This window comes from Coregonus clupeaformis, chromosome 24 (genome assembly GCF_020615455.1).
Source record: "Coregonus clupeaformis isolate EN_2021a chromosome 24, ASM2061545v1, whole genome shotgun sequence".
Classification (NCBI taxonomy): Eukaryota; Metazoa; Chordata; class Actinopteri; order Salmoniformes; family Salmonidae; genus Coregonus; species Coregonus clupeaformis.
In genome coordinates, this window is record NC_059215.1 from 30,329,142 (window position 1) to 30,352,203 (window position 23,062).

The following is a 23,062-nucleotide window of genomic DNA, read 5'->3' on the forward strand; positions in this document are numbered from 1 at the left end:
GAGATCATACGTTTCCTGTAGGTCTTGACCAGGTTTGCACACACTGCAGCAGGGATTTTGGCCCATTCCTCCATACAGACCTTCTCCAGATCCTTCAGGTTTCGGGGCTGTCGCTGGGCAATACGGACTTTCAGCTCCCTCCAAAGATTTTCTATTGGGTTCAGGTCTGGAGACTGGCTAGGCCACTCCAGGACCTTGAGATGCTTCTTACGGAGCCACTCCTTAGTTGCCCTGGCTGTGTGTTTCGGGTCATTGTCATGCTGGAAGACCCAGCCACGACCCATCTTCAATGCTCTTACTGAGGGAAGGAGGTTGTTGGCCAAGATCTCGCGATACATGGCCCCATCCATCCTCCCCTCAATACGGTGCAGTCGTCCTGTCCCCTTTGCAGAAAAGCATCCCCACAGAATGATGTTTCCACCTCCATGCTTCACGGTTGGGATGGTGTTCTTGGGGTTGTACTCATCCTTCTTCTTCCTCCAAACACAGCGAGTGGAGTTTAGACCAAAAAGCTATATTTTTGTCTCATCAGACCACATGACCTTCTCCCATTCCTCCTCTGGATCATCCAGATGGTCATTGGCAAACTTCAGACGGGCCTGGACATGCGCTGGCTTGAGCAGGGCGACCTTGTGTGCGCTGCAGGATTTTAATCCATGACGGCGTAGTGTGTTACTAATGGTTTTCTTTGAGACTGTGGTCCCAGCTCTCTTCAGGTCATTGACCAGGTCCTGCCGTGTAGTTCTGGGCTGATCCCTCACCTTCCTCATGATCATTGATGCCCAACGAGGTGAGATCTTGCATGGAGCCCCAGACCGAGGGTGATTGACCGTCATCTTGAACTTCATCCATTTTCTAATAATTGCGCCAACAGTTGTTGCCTTCTCACCAAGCTGCTTGCCTATTGTCCTGTAGCCCATCCCAGCCTTGTGCAGGTCTACAATTTTATCCCTGATGTCCTTACACAGCTCTCTGGTCTTGGCCATTGTGGAGAGGTTGGAGTCTGTTTGATTGAGTGTGTGGACAGGTGTCTTTTATACAGGTAACGAGTTCAAACAGGTGCAGTTAATACAGGTAATGAGTGGAGAACAGGAGGGCTTCTTAAAGAAAAACTAACAGGTCTGTGAGAGCCGGAATTCTTACTGGTTGGTAGGTGATCAAATACTTATGTCATGCAATAAAATGCAAATTAATTACTTAAAAATCATACAATGTGATTTTCTGGATTACGTCTCTCACAGTTGAAGTGTACCTATGATAAAAATGACAGACCTCTACATGCTTTGTAAGTAGGAAAACCTGCAAAATCGGCAGTGTATCAAATACTTGTTCTCCCCACTGTATTTATTTTTGCTAAGCACATTTTCTCCTCTCCTCCGCTCCGGTCTGTATTTGCTGCCATAGAAATAGAATGAACAGAACCGGCATCCCCATTCAAGTCAATGATGACATAATGGATGGAATAATGGATGGACTGGCAGCCATTGCGATTGTACCAATAGGAGCAAAGCAGCAAGTAAAGTATCTGCTCAAATATGTGCTGTGATTCGTTGATTCAACTCAACTGACATTCCATTGCATGAGCCACATCAGTAACATGATTTGAATGCAAATTTGCAGTAATTTCCATGGTAATGTTCATCACAATACCAGGCAGCCATAGATGCGGTAAAGGAGTCAATGGAAATCAGACGTTCCATTGACCAAATTGGCGCACATCCAACAAATCTGATATAACAAACAGTGTCATGGATGCCAAGGGAAGCCAGGCTTCCCCAAACATTTGACAAATAAAAAAAGACAAATTATAAAATAATTAATCTTTTGTCTCTGTGTTTTCATAATTTTCAGTCAATTCGCAAGTGGCTGAATCTCACTGGAGAAGTCATCCGAACGAGGGGAAAAAGCACCCCTCTGTCTCAGTATGTGTATTTGACGCTGTCTGGAACAAAAGATTATGACATGTTGCTGCCCTAGAATTTGATTGATTGATGCCAGCAAGCATTATGCCTCACTGATCATTTTTTAAATAAAATAATTAGCCAATCAGTGTTGAGCTGAGCTCAACTGTGGGTTGTCCTGGCGCAGCAAAACTCCCCCCAAGGGAGGCCAGTTTGGATTTGGCTTCACACCAATCAAATCTCATTCTAAGCAAAACGTCATAATTGTCAGACAAATGTGTCTGTTTCTGGTCTGCTTGAGTTGATGTCCTGCAGTAGCTAGCTTGCTAAATCGGCCCTTTCCTAAGCCATAGATGGAGATGTGGATTTGGACTTGTGGTTTTGACTTAAGTCTCTGTACAGGCCAATGATTATGATGGCGATTCTGATCTTACCATAAATTCACATAATGTTCCACTGGCCTGAGACGATTGCAGTTCAATATGTAGCCTAGATGTAGCCTAGTAGGCTCACGTTAACTAGCTAGCTAATTTAGCTGCTCCATTTTTGCCCATGAGAGGAAGTTAGGCTAGCAATCATTTTAGCTAGTTAGCCTATAAAAACTAAAACTAAAAACGTACTGTATGGCAGAGCCATAGAACGTTTTGCCAACTAAATTGGTATTGGTGTCTTTAAGTTTGTTTTCAGTGTATTAAACTAAGCATATATAGCCTTGTTGATTTGATGATGTTGAAATGGTGATGGAATAGCGGAGGCAGTGCTCCTGTTGTCTTTGTGCTGACTTGCGGTAACTCTGTGGTTCTAAATCAGTAGTTGTTTAGTAAACTGTCAAACATTAACTTGCTTGACCATGCTGCAGGTCAACTGTTTGTTACGTGAAATATTTGTTTTGTGTACTTATCCAGACAGATGTTGCAATCCAGTTTTGTGATTAAATAAATGTATGTGTAGTTGAATTTATTTTGTTGTCACGGCCTTATTTTATATCACAGGGGCGTATTAACAAATGGGTTATAGAGCAAACAGCGCAAATATCACAACAGGTTGTAATATAGCTTTTTTTATTGTCGGCTTCCCCAGGGATTTTACCCACGCACCGCTACTGCTAACAAAGTGGATATTCGTCAAATCCGTCATGATTTATGTAGTGGAACAGGCCCACTATGTGCGTACTCAAGTCCGATTTGGACATTTTCGGCTGTTTTTGCTGCATAACATGCAGAAGTTGTCCCTTTTCAGGTTTAGAAGAAGTGACTGCTAAATACGAACTCCCTTTCGTATAAGCTGGTTAGCATAGCTACAGAAATCGTTAATGATAGTCAAAATAGTTTTTAACAGTAATGCAGTTGATTGGTAAAGATGACATGAACATGTTGGGGTTGACATCCATACAAGCATTATACTCCGATTTCTACCTCCAACATAGTGTGAAATACACATACAAACAATAGCCTAAATGTTGACTAATTTTGCTGGGGGACAATGAGGAGACTCGGGATCTTTCTCCCATGGCCCTTTCCCCCACGCGTTTCCATGGCAATTCCATTGTTTTGGTCAAGGTCCATTGAGTCCTTTACCGCATCTATTGCGAGTGTAACAGTCAAATTGCCAGGGTTAAAGGTTCCAAGCCTGTTCTATTCATTCTGTTTTTATGTGTGCTATTTTTAAACCCAGAGAGACCAGGCCGGGGTTTGGGGTTTGAGAAGTCAATGAGAGAATGGAAAAATGATTCCTTAGTTGTTGTTAATTTTCTCTAAATCTAAAAGCACAACCTAGATTCAAGCCAATGTCTTAAGTAGTTGAACATGTTATTACTCCAACCTCATGAAAGTGACAAACTGAATATTTGTCAAATTTATAGGCCTCCCGAGTGGCGCAGCGGTCTAAGGCACTGCATCACAGTGCTAGAGGCGTCACTACAGACCTGGGTTCGATCCCAGGCTGTGTCGCAGCCGGCCGCGACCGGGAGACCCATGAGGCGGCGCACAATTGGCCCAAAAATACTCAACTTTATATTGACGGCCTGCACATGCGCAGTCCTCCTGAGGTGCTGGCGGTCGGCCTCGGCCGTCTCTCCCAGGCCCAAAGGGCAAACTGGGTGAGGCAGGTGGAGTCTCCCTGGGCACAGCCGTCCTACAGCGTTTGGTGGCGCTCCGGTTGGAGAGCAAGGACACAATCAGGAAGGTAGAGCCGCTAGAACGGCTAAGTGGGTTCTGTTCCACGTATTTCATAGTTCTGAAAAAGGATGGCAGCTTTCGGCCAATCCTGGACCTGTGCGGCCTCAACAAATGTTTAAAGGAGCTCAAGTTCAAGATGCTGTCACCAGCGCGGGTGTTGCAGGCAGTCTCGAGCAGCCAATGGTTCACTACGCTCGACCTGAAGGATGCATTCCTGTTCCTTGAGATCACTGGAAGTGCCTCCGATTTGCCTTCAAAGGAGTGGCTTACGAAGTCCTCCCGTTCGGCCTTTCACTGGCGCCGCTTAAATTCACATAGTGTATGGATGCAGTCCTAGCGCCTATCATGTCCCAGGGCATTCTAGTGCTGAACTACCTGGACGACTGGCTGGTGTGTGCTCAATCAAGAGAGCAAGCTACAGCAGACACAAGGATAATCTTGAAGCACATTCAAGACCTGGGCTTTCACCCTAAACAGGGAGAAGAGCAACCTGACTCCTTCACAGACGGTGGTCTTCGTGGGGATGTTGATCGACTCAACTCTTATGAGAGTACATCTCCCTCAAGTGAGATTGGAGAATATACAGGCCTATCTGGACCGTTTCCAGCTTGGACGAGCCGTGTCCGTATTAGTGCCAGAAGTTACTCGGCCTACTCACGCCGGCTTCTCTGTTGATTCTGCTGGGCCTTCTTCACCTCAGGCCACTTCAGTGATGGTCAACTTACCATCTACACCAGAGATGACACAGACATCGTCAGCTATCGGTGACAAATGCATATGTGAGGACTCTGTTGAAATGGCACTCTCTTCCTGTTGGAGGGAGTGATACTGAACAGAGTCCACCGGAGGGAGCTAGTGTGCACCGATGCCTCGCTAGCGGTTTGTGGGAAAGTGTTCAGAGGTATAGCAGCGAGCGGACGCTGGAGCCCCCCATGGAGTAGCAAGCACATCAATGTACTGGAGCTCAGGGCGGTTTGCCTGGCACTCCAACAGTTCCTGCCCTACTTTGAGGGGAAGCATGTCCTGGTCAGATCAGACAACACCACTGTAGTGGCGTATATCAATCACCAGGGGGGACTGAGATCATGGCACCGCCACGAAATGACTTGGAACACTCATTGTCCCAGCTGGTTCTTGATGTCGAACCCTCCAGGCCCTCTGGGTTTGGAAGCCCTCGCTCACGATTGGCTGGCAACGACACTATGCGTTCCCACCATTTCTTCTGATCAGAGCTACTCTAGACAGGGTCAGTTTGAAGGGCCACCGGCTGTTCCTGATAGCCCCATACTGGTCGAGACGACCATGGTTCAGCCTCCTGTTGTCTCTCCTCTCTGGGACCCCATGGCAGCTGCCACTGAGACCCGACCTGCTCTCTCAGCCTCGGGAGACGCTCTGGCATCCAGACCCACGCTGCCTCCAGCTTTGGGCTTGGCCCCTGAGAGGCGTAAATGGGCAAGTCTAGCACTTTTGCTAGGTACCATCGAGTCAATGTTGCTGCCGCTAACCAGGTCGGGACGGCCGTGTTGGGTGTTGCCTCCACTTCCCTGGAGGGGGATGGAGGGACACAGCAACCATGACTGCCCTGAGCTCAGTCCAACAGGATTTTGCTCTTGTCTGGCCATGCCTAGTTCACCAACTTTTTTATCTGGTATTGTGATCCAATATAGTGGTTACGTACAGTTGAAGTCAGAAGTTTACATACACCTTAGCCAAATACATTTAAACTCAGTTTTTCACAATTCCTGACATTTAATCCTAGTAAAGATTCCCTGTCTTATGTCAGTTAGGATCACCACTTTATTTTAACAATGTGAAATGTCAGAATAATAGTGGAGAGAATTATTTATTTCAGCTTTTATTTCTTTCATCACATTCCCAGTGGGTCAGAAGTTTACATACACTCTTAGTATTTGGTAGCATTGTCTTTGAATTGTTTAACTTGGGTCAAACGTTTTGGGTAGCCTTCCACAAGCTTCCCACAATAAGTTGGGTGAATTTTGGCACATTCCTCCTGACATAGCTGGTGTAACTGAGTCAGGTTTGTAGGCCTCCTTGCTCACACACACTTTTTCAGTTCTGCCCACAAATGTTCTATAGGATTGAGGTCAGGGCTTTGTGATGGCCACTCCATTACCTTGACTTTGTTGTCCTTACGCCATTTTGCCACAACTTTGGAAGTATGCTTGGGGTCATTGTCCATTTGGAAGACCCATTTGCGACCAAGCTTTAACTTCCTGACTGATGTCTTGATGTTGCTTCAATATATCCACATCATTTTCCTTCCTCATGATGCCATCTATTTTGTGAAGTGCACCAGTCCCTCCTGCAGCAAAGCACCCCCACAGCATGATGCTGCCACACCTGTGCTTCACGGTTGGGATGGTGTTCTTTGGCTTGCAAGCCACCCCCTTTTTCGTCCAAACATAACGATAGTCATTATGGCCAAACAGTTCTATTTTTGTTTCATCCGACCAGAGGACATTTCTCCAAAAAGTACGATCTTTGTCCCCATGTGCAGTTGCAAACTGTAGTCTGGCTTTTTTATGGCGGTTTTGGTGCAGTGGCTTCTTCCTTGCTGAGCGGCCTTTCAGGTTATGTCGATATAGGACTCGTTTTACTGTGGATATAGATACTTTTGTACCTGTTTCCTCCAGCATCTTCACAAGGTCCTTTGCTGTTGTTCTGGGATTGATTTGCACTTTTTGCACCAAAGTACGTTAATCTCTAGGAGACAGAACGCGTCTCCTTCCTGAGCGGTGTGACGGCTGCGTGGTCCCATGGTCCTTGCGTACTATTGTTTGTACAGATGAACGTGGTACCTTCAGGCATTTGGAAATTACTCCCAAGGATGAACCAGACTTGTGGAGGTCTACAAATTTTTTTCTGAGGTCTTGGCTGATTTCTTTTGATTTTCCCATGATGTCAAGCAAAGAGGCACTGAGTTGGAAGGTAGGTGTCACGGTTTCGGCCGAGGCTGCTCCTCCTCCTTGTTCGGGCAGGCTTCGGCGGTCGTCGTCTCCGGAGTACTAGCTGCCACCGTTCTATGTTTCATGTTCGTTTGGTTTTGTCTGTTTGTAACACCTGTCCCTTGTTTGTGTTGGATTGTGTTTCCTATTTAGTTTCGTTTATTCGGGTCAGGTGTTATGTGTGATTGTTATTGTCAGCTTGCCTCCGAGGAGTTTTTCTCTCGTTTGTTGTTATTTCGAGAGTTCAGCACTGCGTGCGCTTTTCTTGTTTTCCGCACTGTGTGTTGTGCGTAATTGTTCGATGCCGCCCGGTTGGGTTGGCGACTCATTCCTGTTTTGGAAAGTACTAAAAGTCTGTTGAAGAACATCCTTGTCCCTGCGCTTGATTCCCTTCACTACATCCACCCGCAACACTCTGACAGAATCACACATCATCCATGGAATCAGCAGGAGCGACCGCGCCAACAGCAAGCCTGGAGGAACGTCTCCGTGGACAGGAGGACCGGATTCACCAGGTCTGTCATGCCCTGGAGGGGTGATGAACACTCTCCACCGATGGGAAACCAGCGGGTACCCACGACCCCACCTGCCGAACCATCCCCATCGGTCAGTCTTCCTGTCCCATCTCCGGAACCCAGTGGGATTCGGCTCTCGCTCCCGAGGGCGTACGACGGCTCCGCTGCCGGGTGTCTAGGGTTCCTGCTGCAAGTGGAGCTCTACCTCGCCACCGTACACCCGGCGCCCTCGGGACACGAGAGCGTCTCAGCCCTCATCTCCTGTCTCACCGGCAAGGCGTTGGAGTGGGCCAACGCCGAATGGAGGAGAATGGACGCCGCTACCACTACCTATGCGGAGTTCTCCCGCCGCTTCCGTGCTGTGTTTGACCATCCACCGGAAGGGAAGGCGGCGGGGGAGCGTCTGTTCTACCTCCGACAGGGGATGAGGAGCGCCAGGACTTTGCCTTGGAATTCCGGACTCTAGCGGCCGATGCAGGGTGGAATGAGCGGGCCCTTATAGACCACTTCGTTGCAGCCTCCGGAGGAACGTCCAGCGAGAGTTGGCGTGCAGGGACACCTCGTTGAAGTTTGACCAACTTGTCGACATGGCCATTCGGCTGGATACCCTGCTCGCCACCCGTGGACGTCCCGGGTGGGGTTCGCCCTTTCCACTCTCCAGCACCTCCGAGCCGAGCCCTATGGAGCTCAGGGGTGCTGGCGCTAGAGAACGGAGGAGTAGGAACCCGAGGGGGGCCGTTCCCTGCACTAACTGTGGCCGTGGAGGGCACACCGCGGCTAGGTGTTGGGGAGGTTCCCCGGTGGAGGAGAAGGCAGGTCAGGCATTGGGGGTCCCCCCAGGTGAGTAGGCGCCTACTTACCCAGAGCTTTCTGTCGTTCACCTAACCTTGCCTGTTTGTTTTCCACAGGTTGCACCTCGTTCCCAGCATAAGGCGCTGGTAGATTCAGGCGCAGCTGGGAATTTTGTAGATCGCCAGTTTTGTATAGAGTTAGGGATTCCCCTCCTTCCAGTTGATAAGCCTTTCCCTGTTCATGCCCTAGATAGCCGTCCGTTAGGGTCTGGGTTGATTAGGGAGGTCACAGCACCCCTTAAAATGAGGGCGCAGGAGGGTCATGAGGAGACGATTCAGCTCTATCTGATTGACTCTCCTGCGTATCCGGCAGTGCTGGGCCTTCCCTGGTTGATGACCCATGACCCTACTATTATGTGGCGAGAGAAAGCTCTTAAAGGGTGGTCTGCCCAGTGTGAGGGGCGGTGTCTGGGTGTTTCCATAGGGGCGACCTCGGTGGAAAGTCCGAATCTAATGCCAGCACTGCATATTCCCCCGGGTATGAGGATTTGAAACTGGTGTTTAGTAAAACTAGGGCGGCGCAGCTGCCGCCTCATAGACGGGGGATTGTGCGATAGATCTCCAGTCAGGAGCAGCTCTCCCGCGGAGCCATGTGTATCCCTTGTCTCAAGAGGAGAGGAAGGCAATGGAGACGTACATCGCTGAGTCTCTGAGACAGGGATACATACGGGCCTCCACTTCACCCGCTTCCTCGAGTTTCTTTTTGTGAAGAAAAAGGATGGAGGTCTGCGCCCGTGTATTGATTACCGCGGTCTCAATCAGATTACGGTGAAGTACAGCTATCCACTTCCTCTGATTGCGACTATGACGGAGTCATTGCACGGTGCGCAGTTCTTTACAAAATTGGATCTCAGGAGCGCATATAACTTGGTGCGCATTAGAGAGGGCGATGAATGGAAGACAGCGTTTAGCACGACTTCTGGACACTACGAGTATCTAGTCATGCCATATGGGTTAATGAATGCTCCCTCAGTCTTCCAATCCTTCGTCGATGAGATTTTCCGGGACATGCAGGGACAGGGAGTAGTCGTGTACATCGACGATATTCTGGTGTACAGTCCTACCCGAGCAGAGCATGTAGCCCTGGTGCGCCGAGTATTGAGGAGGCTGTTGGAGCATGACCTATATGTCAAGGCAGAGAAATGTCTGTTTTTTCAGAAGTCGGTCTCCCTTTCTGGGTTATCAGTTGTCTGCGTCAGGGGTGAAGATGGAGGTAGACCGGGTGTCAGCTGTGCGTAATTGGCAGACCCCAACCACTGTGAAGGAGGTGCAACAGTTCTTGGGTTTTGCAAATTATTACCGGAGGTTTATCCGGGGTTTTGGACAGGTGGCAGCTCCCATAACGTCTCTGTTGAAGGGGGGTCCAGTGCGCTTTGCGGTGGTCAGCTGAGGCGGACAGGGCTTTTGGGAAACTGAAGGACCTGTTTACCTCGGGCGCCGGTGTTGGCGCATCCGGATCCTCTTTACCTTTCCAGGTAGAGGTGGACGCGTCAGAGGCCGGTATAGGGGCCGTTCTTTCCCAACGTTCTGGCACACCACCTAAACTCCGTCCCTGTGCGTTTTATTCTAAAAAGCTCAGTCCGGCGGAGCGGAATTATGACGTAGGAGACAGGGAGCTGTTAGCCGTGGTACAGGCCCTAAAGGTGTGGCGGCATTGGCTCGAGGGGGCTCAACACCCTTTCCTCATTCTAACTGACCATCGTAACCTGGAATACATCCGGGCAGCTAGGAGACTGAATCCTCGCCAGGCCCGCTGGACTATGTTTCTAGCCCGGTTTGTGTTTAAAATCACTTACATCCCTGGGTCCCAGAACGGGAAGGCAGATGCTCTGTCTCGGCGGTATGACGCGGAGGAGAGGTCCGTTGAGCCCACGCCCATACTACCAGAGTCTTGTCTGGTTGCACCGGTGGTGTGGGAGGTTGATGCCGAGATCGAGCGGGCGTTACGCACCGACCCAAGTCCTCCACAGTGTCCAGTGGGTCGGACGTACGTTCCGCTCGAGGTACGCGATCGCCTCATTTGTTGGGCTCATACGTCCCCCTCCTCTGGCCATCCGGGTATCGGCCGGACAGTGCACTGCCTTAGCACGAAGTACTGGTGGCCAACGTTAGCTAGGGATGTGAGGATTTATGTCTCCTCCTGTTCGGTGTGTGCCCAGTGTAAGGCGCCCAGACATTTGCCCAGGGGTAGCTACAACCCCTGCCTATTCCACAACGACCCTGGTCCCACCTCTCGGTGGATTTTGTTACCGACCTTCCCCCTCACAGGGGAATACTACCATCCTGGTGCGTTGTGGATCGGTTCTCGAAGGCCTGTCGTCTCCTTCCCATGCCGGGTCTACCCACTGCCCTACAGACCGCTGAGGCTCTGTTTACCCATGTCTTCCGGCATTACGGGGTACCCGAGGATATAGTGTCTGACCGAGGCCCCCAGTTCACCTCCAGAGTGTGGAGAGCGTTTATGGAACGGTTGGGGGTTTCGGTAAGCCTTACCTCGGGTTACCACCCGAGAGTAATGGGCAGGTTGAACGTGTTAACCAGGAGGTGGGTAGGTTTCTGAGGTCTTATTGCCAGGGCCGGCCGGAGGAGTGGGCGAGATACGTTCCGTGGGCCGAAATGGCACAGAACTCTCTCCGCCACTCCTCCACCCAACTAACCCCTTTCCAGTGTGTGTTAGGGTACCAGCCGGTTCTGGCACCTTGGCACGAGAGCCAGATCGAGGCCCCTGCGGTGGATGAATGGGTACGGCGCTCGGAGGAAACATGGAACGCTGCCCACGTACATCTGCAGCGGGCCATCCGTCGGCAGAAAACGAGCGCCGATCTCCACCGCAGTGAGGGGCCTGTGTACGCACCTGGAGATCGAGTCTGGCTCTCGACCAGAAACCTGCCCCTCCGCCTGCCCTGCCGGAAGCTGGGTCGGCGGTTTGTGGGGCCATTCAAAGTCCTGAGGAGGTTGAACGAGGTGTGTTACAGGTTAGAACTGCCTATTGACTATAGGAATATTAACCCCTCGTTCCATGTGTCTCTCCTCAGGCCGGTGGTAGCTGGTCCACTCCAGGAGTATGAGATAGAGGAGACTCCTCCGCCCCCGTTGGACATCGAGGGGGCTCCGGCGTACACTGTGAGGTCCATCCTTGATTCGAGACGCCGGATGGGGGGTCTTCAATATCTCGTGGAGTGGGAGGGGTACGGCCCGGAGGAGCGGTGCTGGTTGCCAAGGAGGGACATATTGGACCAGTCCCTGCTGACCGAGTTCCATCGGGGTCATCCTGCGCGCCCTGCTCCGCGTCGTCCGGGTCGTCCCCGAGCCCCGGGTCGGCGCACGGCTGGAGCCGCGCGTCAAGGGGGGGGCACTGTGACGGTTTCGGCCGAGGCTGCTCCTCCTCCTTGTTCGGGCAGGCTTCGGCGGTCGTCGTCTCCGGAGTACTAGCTGCCACCGTTCTATGTTTCATGTTCGTTTGGTTTTGTCTGTTTGTAACACCTGTCCCTTGTTTGTGTTGGATTGTGTTTCCTATTTAGTTTCGTTTATTCGGGTCAGGTGTTATGTGTGATTGTTATTGTCAGCTTGCCTCCGAGGAGTTTTCTCTCTCGTTTGTTGTTATTTCGAGAGTTCGCACTGCGTGCGCTTTTTCTTGTTTTCCGCACTGTGTGTTGTGCGTAATTGTTCGTGCCGCCCGGTTGGGTTGGCGACTCATTCCTGTTTTGGAAAGTACTAAAAGTCTGTTGAAGAACATCCTTGTCCCTGCGCTTGATTCCCTTCACTACATCCACCCGCAACACTCTGACAGTAGGCCTTGAAATACATCTACAGGTACACCTCCAATTGACTCAAATGATGTCAATTAGCCTATCAGAGGCTTTTAAAGCCATGACATAATTTTCTGGAATTTTCCAAGCTGTTGAAAGCACAGTCAACTTAGTGTATGTAATCTTCTGACCCACTGGAATTGTGATACAGTGAATTATAAGTGAAATAATATCTGTAAACAATTGTTGGAAAAATTACTTGTGTCATGCACAAAGTAGATGTCCTAACCGACTTGCCAAAACTATAGTTTGATAACAAGAAATTTGTGGAGTGGTTAAAAAACGAGTTTTAATGACTCCAACCTAAGTGTATGTAAACTTCCGACTTCAACTGTATGTAACCACGGTTATGTGAGCTATTGGATCACTCCAATCCTTTTGTCGGTGATCTACGACGCCTTGAAAAGGACACGAGGTGGGAGTAGTGTGGTGGCAGCTATTTAAGGGGTTCAGCCGCAGCACTACCCGGTACACAGGACTAACCTAAAATTCTTACTTGGAATGTATCCTGCTGAGCAGAATGATACCATATTGGCGTGATCCAATAGCTCACGTAACCTTGATTACATATGTAACCTTCGTTGTTAAGAGTCGATGTTAAGGCCTAAACGGACTCAACCGTCTTCAGGGTTTCCACTAGATGGCACAGCCACAAAGTCACAATTGGTTTATCATAAAAATGCATGAAAACTAAAATGTAAGGTTAACCGTGTGGTTAGGGTTAAGGTTAGGGTTAGGTTTCAAATATGATTTTAAGAAGATACATTGTAGAAATAGGCAGGATTTATGACTTTGTGGCTGTGGTAATTAGTGACGACCCATCTTCAGTCAGCTGTTTGTCCCCCCCCCCCAAAAAAAAGACTGTCTTCATCCATAACTGTTGGTTATACGGTAATTGTGCCAGCCCTAGGCACACTACCTGCCTTTTCAATTTGCTTGAGTGGGTTTCTTCGAGATTAAAGTTTGACAAAATGGTTTTAGACAAATCCTCATTTGTGCACCCACAGGTTTTGGCCTATGCATAGTACTCACCAATATTGGCAATAATCAAATCATTATTAACTATACTATTAGCTATTAACTATGCCCATTGTCTGCCTTCCTTTTTCAAGTTTCCAGGTTGTAGTCATCATGCCTCTTCACTGCCTCCGACCTGGCTGCCCAGCGCTGATGGTGCCTTACCTGGTCACCATCCTGCTGCTAATGACCTCTGGAGTCCATAGCCAAGGTACCATGTACTTCATTACTAATACATCATCACTACTATTTATCAGATCATGTATATACCATGTGACCGTGGTATTCAATGGCTATTTTGCTCTAGCTGTAGAAGCATACAAATCCCCTGGCATTGTGCAATCTCTCTAGACTGTCTGTCTGACATGCAGACTCATGTTAGCAATTACACTCTCAGGACACTAATGTGAACTCAGTCACTCCTTTTTGTTGCCACACACACACACACACACTAAGCAGTTTACAGTGAGGTAAAAAAGTATTTGATCCCCTGCTGATTTTGTACGTTTGCCCACTGACAGACATGATCAGTCTATAATTTTAATGGTAGGTTTATTTGAACAGTGAGAGACAGAATATCAACAAAAAAAACCAGAACAACGCATGTCAAAAATGTTATAAATTGATTTGCATTTTAATGAGGGAAATAAGTATTTGACCCCTCTGCAAAACATGACTTAGTTCTTGGTGGCAAAACCCTTGTTGGCAATCACAGATGTCAGATGTTTCTTGTAGTTGGCCACCAGGTTTGCACAAATCTCAGGAGGGATTTTGTCCCACTCCTCTTTGCAGATCTTCTCCAAGTCATTAAGGTTTCCAGGCTGACGTTTGGCAACTCGAACCTTCAGCTCCCTCCACAGATTTTCTATGCGATTAAGGTCTGGAGACTGGCTAGGCCACTCCAGGACCTTAATGTGCTTCTTCTTGAGCCACTCCTTTGTTGCCTTGGCCGTGTGTTTTGGGTCATTGTCATGCTGGAATACCCATCCACGACCCATTTTCAATGCCCTGGCTGAGGAAAGGAGGTTCTCACCTAAGATTTTACGGTACATGGCCCCGTCCATCATCCCTTTTGATGCAGTGAAGTTGTCCTGTCCCCTTAGCAGAAAAACACCCCAAAAGCATAATGTTTCCACCTCCATGTTTGATGGTGGGGATGGTGTTCTTGGGGTCATAGGCAGCATTTCTCCTCCTCCAAACACGGCGAGTTGAGTTGATGCCAAAGAGCTCGATTTTGGTCTCATCTGACCACAACACTTTCACCCAGTTCTCCTCTGAATCATTCAGATGTTCATTGGTAAACTTCAGACGGGCCTGTATATGTGCTTTCTTGAGCAGGGGGACCTTGCGGGCGCTGCAGGATTTCAGTCCTTCACGGCGTAGTGTGTTACCAATTGTTTTCTTGGTGACTATGGTCCCAGCTGCCTTGAGATCATTGACAAGATCCTCCCGTGTAGTTCTGGGCTGATTCCTCACCGTTCTCATGATCATTGCAACTCCACGAGGTGAGATCTTGCATGGAGCCCCAGGCCGAGGGAGATTGACAGTTATTTTGTGTTTCTTCCATTTGCGAATAATCGCACCAACTGTTGTCACCTTCTCACCAAGCTGCTTGGCGATGGTCTTGTAGCCCATTCCAGCCTTGTGTAGGTCTACAATCTTGTACCTCACATCCTTGGAGAGCTCTTTGGTCTTGGCCATGGTGGAGAGTTTGGATTCTGATTGATTGATTGCTTCTGTGGACAGATGTCTTTTTATACAGGTAACAAGCTGAGATTAGGAGCACTCCCTTTAAGAGTGTACTCCTAATCTCAGCTGGTTACCTGTATAAAAGACACCTGGGAGCCAGAAATCTTTCTGATTGAGAGGGGGTCAAATACTTATTTCCCTCATTAAAATGCAAATCAATTTATAACATTTTTGACATGCATTTTTCTGGATTTTTTTATTTTGTTATTCTGTCTCTCACTGTTCAAATAAACCTACCATTACAATTATAGACTGATCCTTTCTTTGTCAGTGGGCAAACGTACAAAATCAGCAGGGGATCAAATACTTGTTTCCCTCACTGTATGTCCGATAATCATATAATATAATAATGGTTGGATATTGGCTGATGTTAGTCATAGGTTTAAACAAGAAATTTAATTTTGCCAGATTTTTCAGTGTACCGTTTTTATGTTTCTTTATCAGTATGCAACAGTGCTCAATCTCAGAGCTCCCAGTGCAGTCATGGCTGATGATCTCTGGGCTGTTGTTGTTATTCATGGGAGTGTGGGGCATTGACCCCAGTCTCCAGATCCCCTCTGATCCTCTGCCAGAAGTAGATGCAGGGACAGTGGGACACTACTAAAGCATTTCCATGTGAACAGAGACCCTTGCCCCTTACCCCTGTCCCACCCCCACCTCTCTGAATGAAGACAGTGCCTAATGTCAGGCATCAACAGTAAGTGCAATGATTCATGTCTGCGCTCCTCTACAATTTCTTCCGTTTTCCCCATGACGTCGTGTATAAGGTGCCTTCAAACTGACCTTCAACCTCAGGCCCTAAACGGATTTCCTGTCCCTCTTGCTATCCCAGTGGAGAACACAAAGCCTGCTTTGAGCAGACGGGCAGCTGGAGAGGAGAGAGGAGGACAGAGAGTGACACATGAAAGAAGAGGATTGTTGGGGATGCCCTCATTGGAAATTATGGAGATTAGCCGAAAACAAGAGACTGATTTGATTGGGGAAGGAGGAAGAGGCTCCTTTTCCAAAATTGGAGGTCTGAAAAAGGTTTAGAACCTATTAAAAATGCATTTTTTAGTAGTTTGATCATAGAACAGCACCCCACCACCACCACCCATTGCCAAGTTCATCGCCATACTCGTACCCAGAATCACATCCCCAGCAGATACACAGCCCTGCCAACACAGCTCAGTTGGTCTCTCACAACAAGTAATCACTACATAGATGTTCATGTTTCAAGTGCCTAGTGTTGATTATGCTTTTGTCTGTGTGAGAGAAAAATCAGTTGTTCCAATCACAAGTTGCTTATTTTGTTCTGTGTTCTGGCGGGTATACTTGTGAATAGCAGTTGGATTGTTGATTGTCTGATTGATTTGATATTAGATGTGGACCTATTTCTAACGTGGGTGCGCGTGCGTGTGTTGCCTACACTGCAGGGCGTCTGAAACTGACAGTGCTGTCTGAGGATCGGCTGCAGATGAAGTGGAAGGAGGCTGATGGGCCGGTCCAGGGATACAAGGTCCGCGTGAAGCCCATCTCAGGTGAGACAGCAGTACTGGTGTGTACTGTGAGGTTGAGGAGAGTTGATTCTAACTAGGAGTTGACAATGTTGGGTCACAATGACTTCAATCTGGAATCCTTAATGGTGAAACTGTCACGTCCGTTTGCGATATTACAACAACAAAGAAGTTACTGCAAACAACGAACAAACAGTGTTTTTTTTTCATCTGACATCATTGCATGCGCGTTAGAACAGCAGCATATGTACTGCATTTTATTTTTTACATTGATTAGCGATGCTCCCCACCTCTGGTTCGTCAACCAAACAAAATCAATAACAACGGCCATGGGGCGGACAGTGGTGCTGTTTCCTCCTACTATACTACGGATTCCATATTTAACCAAGACCAAGTAGCACTTACTTACAGTATATAGAGTATTGTACAGTATATACAGTGCCTTCGGAAAGTATTCAGATCCCTTGACTTTTTCCACATTTTGTTAGGTTACAGCCTTATTCTAAAATTGATTAAATTGTTTTTTTTCCTCTCATCAATCTACACACAATACCCCATAATGACAAAGCAAAACGTGCTAATTTATATTACATTTACATAAGTATTCAGACCCTTTACTCAGTACTTTGTTGAAGTATATTTGGCAGTGACTACAGCCTCAAGTCTTCTTGGGTTTGATGCTACAAGCTTGGCACACCTGTATTTGGGGAGTTTCTCCCATTCTTCTCTGCAGATCCTCTCAAGCTCTGTCAGGTTGGATGGGGAGCGTCGCTGCACAGCTATTTTCAGGTCTCTCCAGAGATGTTTGATCAGATTTAAAAGTCCGGGCTCTGGCTGGGCCACTCAAGGACATTCAGAGACTTGTCCCGAAGCCACTCCTGCGTTGTCTTGGCTGTGTGCTTAGGGTCGTTGTCCTGTTGGAAGGTGAACCTTCGCTGCAGTCTGAGGTCCTGAGAGCTCTGGAGCAGGTTTTCATCAAGGACCTCTCTGTGCTTAGCTCCGTTCATCTTTGCCTCGATCCTGACTAGTCTCTCAGTCCCTGCTGCTGAAAAACATCCCCACAGCATGATTCTGCCACCATAATGCTTCACCGTAGTTTATGGTGCCATGTTTCCTCCAGATGTGACGCTTGGCATTCAGGCCAAAGAGTTCAATCTTGGTTTCATCAGACCAGAGAATCTTGTTTCTCATGGTCTGAGAGTCTTTAGGTGCCTTTTGGCAAACTCCAAACGGGCTGTCGTGCCTTTTACTGAGAAGTGGCTTTCGTCTGGCCACTCTACCATAAAGGCCTGATTTGGTGGAGTGCTGCAGAGATGGTTGGCCTTCTGGAAAGTTCTCCCATCTCCACAGAGGAACTCTAGAGCTCTGTCAGAGTGACCATCGGGTTCTTGGTCACCTCCCTGACCAAGGCCCTTCTCCCCCGATGGCTCAGTTTGGCCGGGCGGCCAGCTCTAGGAAGAGTCTTGGTGGTTCCAAACTTCTTCCATTTAAGAATGATGGGAGGCCACTGTGTTCTTGGGGACCTTCAATGCTGCAGAAATTTTTTGCTGCCCTTCCCCAGATCTGTGTCTCGACACAATCCTTTCTCGGAGCGCTACGGACAATTCCTCATGGCTTGGTTTTTGCTCTGACATGCACTGTCAACAGTGGGACCTTATATAGACAGGTGTGTGCCTTTCCAAATCATGTCCAATCAATTGAATGCCAAGAGCGTGCAAAGCTGTCATCAAGGCAAAGGGTGGCTATTTGAAGAGTCTCAAATATATTTGTATTTGTTTAACACTTTTTTTTTGGTTACTACATGATTCCATATGTGTTATTTCATAGTTTTGATGTCTTCACTATTATTCTACAATCTAAAACATTTAAAAAATAAAAACCCTTGAATGAGTAGGTTTTTCCAAACTTTTGACTGGTAGTGTATGTTTTGTGTTTGTTTTTAATAAATGTACAAAAAAATGTGTGTAGGTTGCTGAGGATTTTTATTTATTTAATCCATTTTAGAATAAGGCTGTAACGTAACAAAATGTTGAAAATGTAAAGGGGTCTGAATACTTTCCGAAGGCACTGTAATTAACCAGATTATAGCGAATGAATTATAGGTAAGTGCCTCAAATTATTTTCCATTGTTGTATTTATTTTCTTTGCCTCTTTTTGAATGATTTTCCAGAACCCTACAATTTCCCACCCAGCTGCCTGTTCTCCACAATTAAAAAAAATAATATATATATATATTTTTAATAGTTTCTTTTATTTATTAATGTTTTTTTTTTCTTGTTTTTTATGTCATTGATGCTCTTATCCAGAGCGACTTACAGGAGCAATTAGGGTTAAGTGCCTTGCTCAAGGGCACATCGACATATTTCACCTAGTCGGCTCGGGGATTAGAACCAGCGACCTTTCGGTTACTGGCACAACGCTCTTAACCACTAAGGTACCTGCCGCCCTAATAAAGCTTCCATGCTGTCCCTCCCACTTAACTCCATGACATCTGGAGCCAGAGTTGATCAAAGCCCTGGCCACTGGCTAGTAAACACCTGCTCACTCTAATTTATGAAAGAAGCACGAGGGGACATTAGGGATTTTGGAGAGATGGGGACGATGAAGAGATGTGGCAGTGGGCTAGAAGAGGGAAAAGGGGTATAGTATATCTGGCTCAGTTGATGTTGTAAACAAAGCCTCAAGGAACAATTGATATTTTTTGTGTTTTGGCTGCTGCAGTGCGAACACACCTGGCTGTGGAGGCTGTCACCTGATAGCTTAGGGAGATATGCTGTGGCTTATCCAACCACCTTCTGGGTCATGACTCGCACACATTCTTTACTATAGAACAATAGGATAACAGTCGTCTCTCTTCCTTTTTGATTTGTTGTCTTTTTGTCTGCTCACTATCTCTTTCTAGCATTTGTTGTGGTAACACCAGCTGTATGTATGTGTGTCTGTCTGTCAGTTGCTCTCTCACTTCTGTAATCTGAGAGACTGTCTGATGTGTTTATCTCTGTCCTCCAGAGGTGCCCCAGCCAGAGCTGATGCTGACTACCACGCGTGGCCGGGCTACAGTGGCAGGTCTGGACTCCAGCCAGGAATACGCCCTTCAGGTCCTAGTGCTTAACGGCACCCTGGAGAAACTCATCGCCAAGAGACGCTTCACCAGTAAGAGACGGCAGGGGAGAGGGAGTGTTGAAAAGGAAGGAGAGGCGAGGAGGAAGAACAGGGGGAGAAGGAATGAATGCAGAGGACTTAAGAGGGAGAGGGAGGAGGAATGGAATGGCGGAGGGAGATTGGAAAGGTGGATGTGAATAATGAGTAGGTTTAGTATAAAAGAGGAAGCAGAGACTATGAAATTAAGAGTGTGAAGGACAGGAGGAAGATGGATAAAGAGCCAGAGAGGGATAGCTTAAGGGAGGACAGGAGGGAGTATTCGATGGAGTGGGAGGTTGGGTGAATGTATGGAATGACTGGTATGGGGAAATGAAAGTGAGAAGGAAAGAGTAACATGTTAGAGAAAGATGATGACTACTGTACTGAGAAGGAGAGAGTGAGGGGCACAGCAAAGGAGAGATGTACAGATACAAAGATCAAGAGTGAGGACATAGGCCCTCATGCCCACTACTGTAGGAATTCTCAAAGCATTTAGGAATTTGGGGAAATCCCTTTTAAAAACCGCAGTTGACCTGTGTGGGCTTTACCATTTACATTTGACATTTAGCAGATGCTCTTATCCAGAACGACTTAAAGGAGCAATTAGGTTTAAGTGCCTTGCTTAAGGGCACATCGACAGATTTTTCACTTAGTCGGCTCGGGGATTAGAACCAGCGACCTTTCGGTTACTGGCACCACGCTCTTACCCACTACGCTACCTGCCGCCCAAATTCACTTTTTCTCTGGATGGTAAACTGGTCATCAAAAAGCAACTGTTATTCTCTGTCAGGTGACAAAACATATTATGGCTGTGGGTTGAGAAAATAAGCCTTTATAGACACAACACCCGCTCTCAGTTTTTCAGACATTTGCAGTCATCACGCACAGCCTTTTCCCAGTAATTTGGGAATTTCTGAATACCTGTGTGCCTTTCACATTTTAATGTGTGTGAACACTTCCGTATCATTCCATTACATGAAACCACACACACACACACCTCTATCAGCCTGTCTTTCACAAGGGACTGTCTGTAATACATGTTGTGATTATTGCGGGAGGGAGACAGAAGCTAGGTTTCCATCCAATTGGCGACAGATTTTCATGCAAACGTTCTAAAATCTGCATAAAAACAATATGCGCGTTTTCCCTCCAGAGATGATTCCATCAAATTGACATGTTGCAGATAAAAGGTTGCAGATGACATAGTGCACATACACTGCCTTTTGCCGTTAAATTCCCATGTACTGAATAAAAAATACAAGTTAAATGGGTTTCTATCGCATTTTCAACGTTACTGATGGTTTTCTCACAAAACAAAATTGCGTTATATAGTAAGTGTGCCCACTCTGGTATTTGCACGTGGGCTGTAGCCAACCACCCTGTACATGATGAGATTATTATTATGGACAAAAGAGCAAGGTTATTTTTATTTGTCAAACGGCAGCCAAGCATCGATTATCATGTCACCAGAATAAGACCCTCGATATTTATTGGAAAGGAGCATCAAGCTCCTCCCCGTGCACTTTCACCACCCCTGTGAAGTTCATCATCATTTATTTCATCTGTAGCCTAATAAACTGCATGCTTTCCCGACTTGTCGTAGTGGAAGGACCACACATGTCATCGCGTGACTCCAAGTTTATTTACTTCGATATGATGGTTATTATATCTATATTTGCTCTTAAAGGCGTTTCCACCGACACAAAAAGATCCCACCTTGTCTAGCGTATTTTGTTTTGTTGACATTTGGAAAGTTTTGTTGACATCAGGCCTGTCATGACATTTTTTATCCGACGTACTTTACTCGCATAAAAAGGTTGGATGGAAAGCTGGTTGATGTACCAACTGTTATAGGAACAAAGTGCCCTTCAAAATGTTTCTTATTGTTGCCAGCCTTTCAGTGATAGTGGGTTACTGTGTCAAGGGAAGCGCGTTGGGACAAGTCAGACTTTGGTGTTGACTGTAAAATATCTGGCTATCATTCAATAATTATCCTAGTCTGGGAGCTCCTTCCTGGCCTCTCTTCTCAAACCCCCAGCCCCACTTGTTGTTTCCATGGAAATGTCATACTCAATTTGCTGTCACACTTACCATTTTCTCCAGGCAACATTTGCCCTTTTCATGGCGCTGTGTACAGTCGTGGTCAAAAGTTTTGAGAATGACACAAGTATTGGTCTTCACAAAATTAGCTGCTTCAGTGTTATGAGATATTTTTGTTAGATGTTACTATGGTATACTGAAGTATAATTACAAGCATTCCATGAGTGTCAAATGCTTTTATTGACAATTACATTAAGTTTATGCAAAGAGTCAATATTTGCAGTGTTGACCCTTCTTTTTCAAGACCTCTGCATTCCGCCCTGGCATGCTGTCAATTAACTTCTGGGCCACATCCTGACTGATGGCAGCCCATTCTTGCATAATCAATGCTTGGAGTTTGTCAGAATTTCTGGGTTTTTGTTTGTCCACCCGCCTCTTGAGGATCGACCACAAGTTCTCAATGGGATTAAGGTCTGGGGAGTTTCCTGGCCATGGACCCAAAATGTCGATGTTTTGTTCCACGAGCCACTTAGTTATCACTTTTGCCTTATGGCAAGGTGCTCCATCATGCTGGAAAAGGCATTGGTCGTCACCAAACTGTTCTTGGATGGTTGGGAGAAGTTGCTCTCGGAGGATGTGTTGGTACCATTCTTTATTCATGGCTGTGTTCTTAGGCAAAAATGTGAGTGAGCCCACTCCCTTGGCTGAGAAGCAACCCCACACATGAATGGTCTCAGGATGCTTTACTGTTGGCATGACACAGGACTGATGGTAGCGCTCACCTTGTCTTCTCTGGACAAGGTGTTTTCCGGATGCCCCAAACAATCGGAAAGGGGATTCATCAGAGAAAATGACTTTACCCCAGTCCTCAGCAGTCCAATCCCTGTACCTTTTGCACAATATCAGTCTGTCCCTGATGTTTTTCCTGGAGAGAAGTGGCTTCTTTGCTGCCCTTCTTGACACCAGGCCATCCTCCAAAGGTCTTTGCCTCACTGTGCGTGCAGATGCACTCACACCTGCCTGCTGCCATTCCTGAGCAAGCTCTGCACCGGTGGTGCCCCGATCCCGCAGCTGAATCAACTTTAGGAGACGGTCCTGGCGCTTGCTGGACTTTCTTGGGCGCCCTGATGCCTTCTTCACAGCAATTGAACCTCTCTCCTTGAAGTTCTTGATGATCCGATAAATGGTTGATTTAGGTGCAATCTTACTAGCAGCAATATCCTTGCCTGTGAAGCCCTTTTTGTGCAAAGCAATGATGACGGCACGTGTTTCCTTGCAGGTAACCATGGATAACAGAGGAAGAACAATGATTTCAAGCAACACCCTCCTTTTAAAGCTTCCAGTCTGTTATTTTAACTAAATCAGCATGACAGAGTGATCTCCAGCCTTGTCCTCGTCAA

At 47.2% G+C, this 23,062-nt stretch overlaps 1 protein-coding gene across 2 annotated transcripts in view; it reads left to right on the forward strand.

Moving 5' to 3' along the window:
- Positions 1-23,062, forward strand: part of LOC121538326 (collagen alpha-1(XX) chain) — a 53,334-nt gene that overhangs the window by 17,459 nt on the left and 12,813 nt on the right. For both annotated transcript variants that reach the window (XM_041846213.2, XM_041846212.2), the window contains exons 2-4: positions 13,332-13,447; positions 16,401-16,505; positions 19,491-19,634. In XM_041846213.2, coding sequence (XP_041702147.2) covers positions 13,351-13,447; positions 16,401-16,505; positions 19,491-19,634 — 346 coding nt within the window. In that variant the 5' untranslated portion in view covers positions 13,332-13,350. The remainder of the gene's footprint in view (positions 1-13,331; positions 13,448-16,400; positions 16,506-19,490; positions 19,635-23,062) is intronic.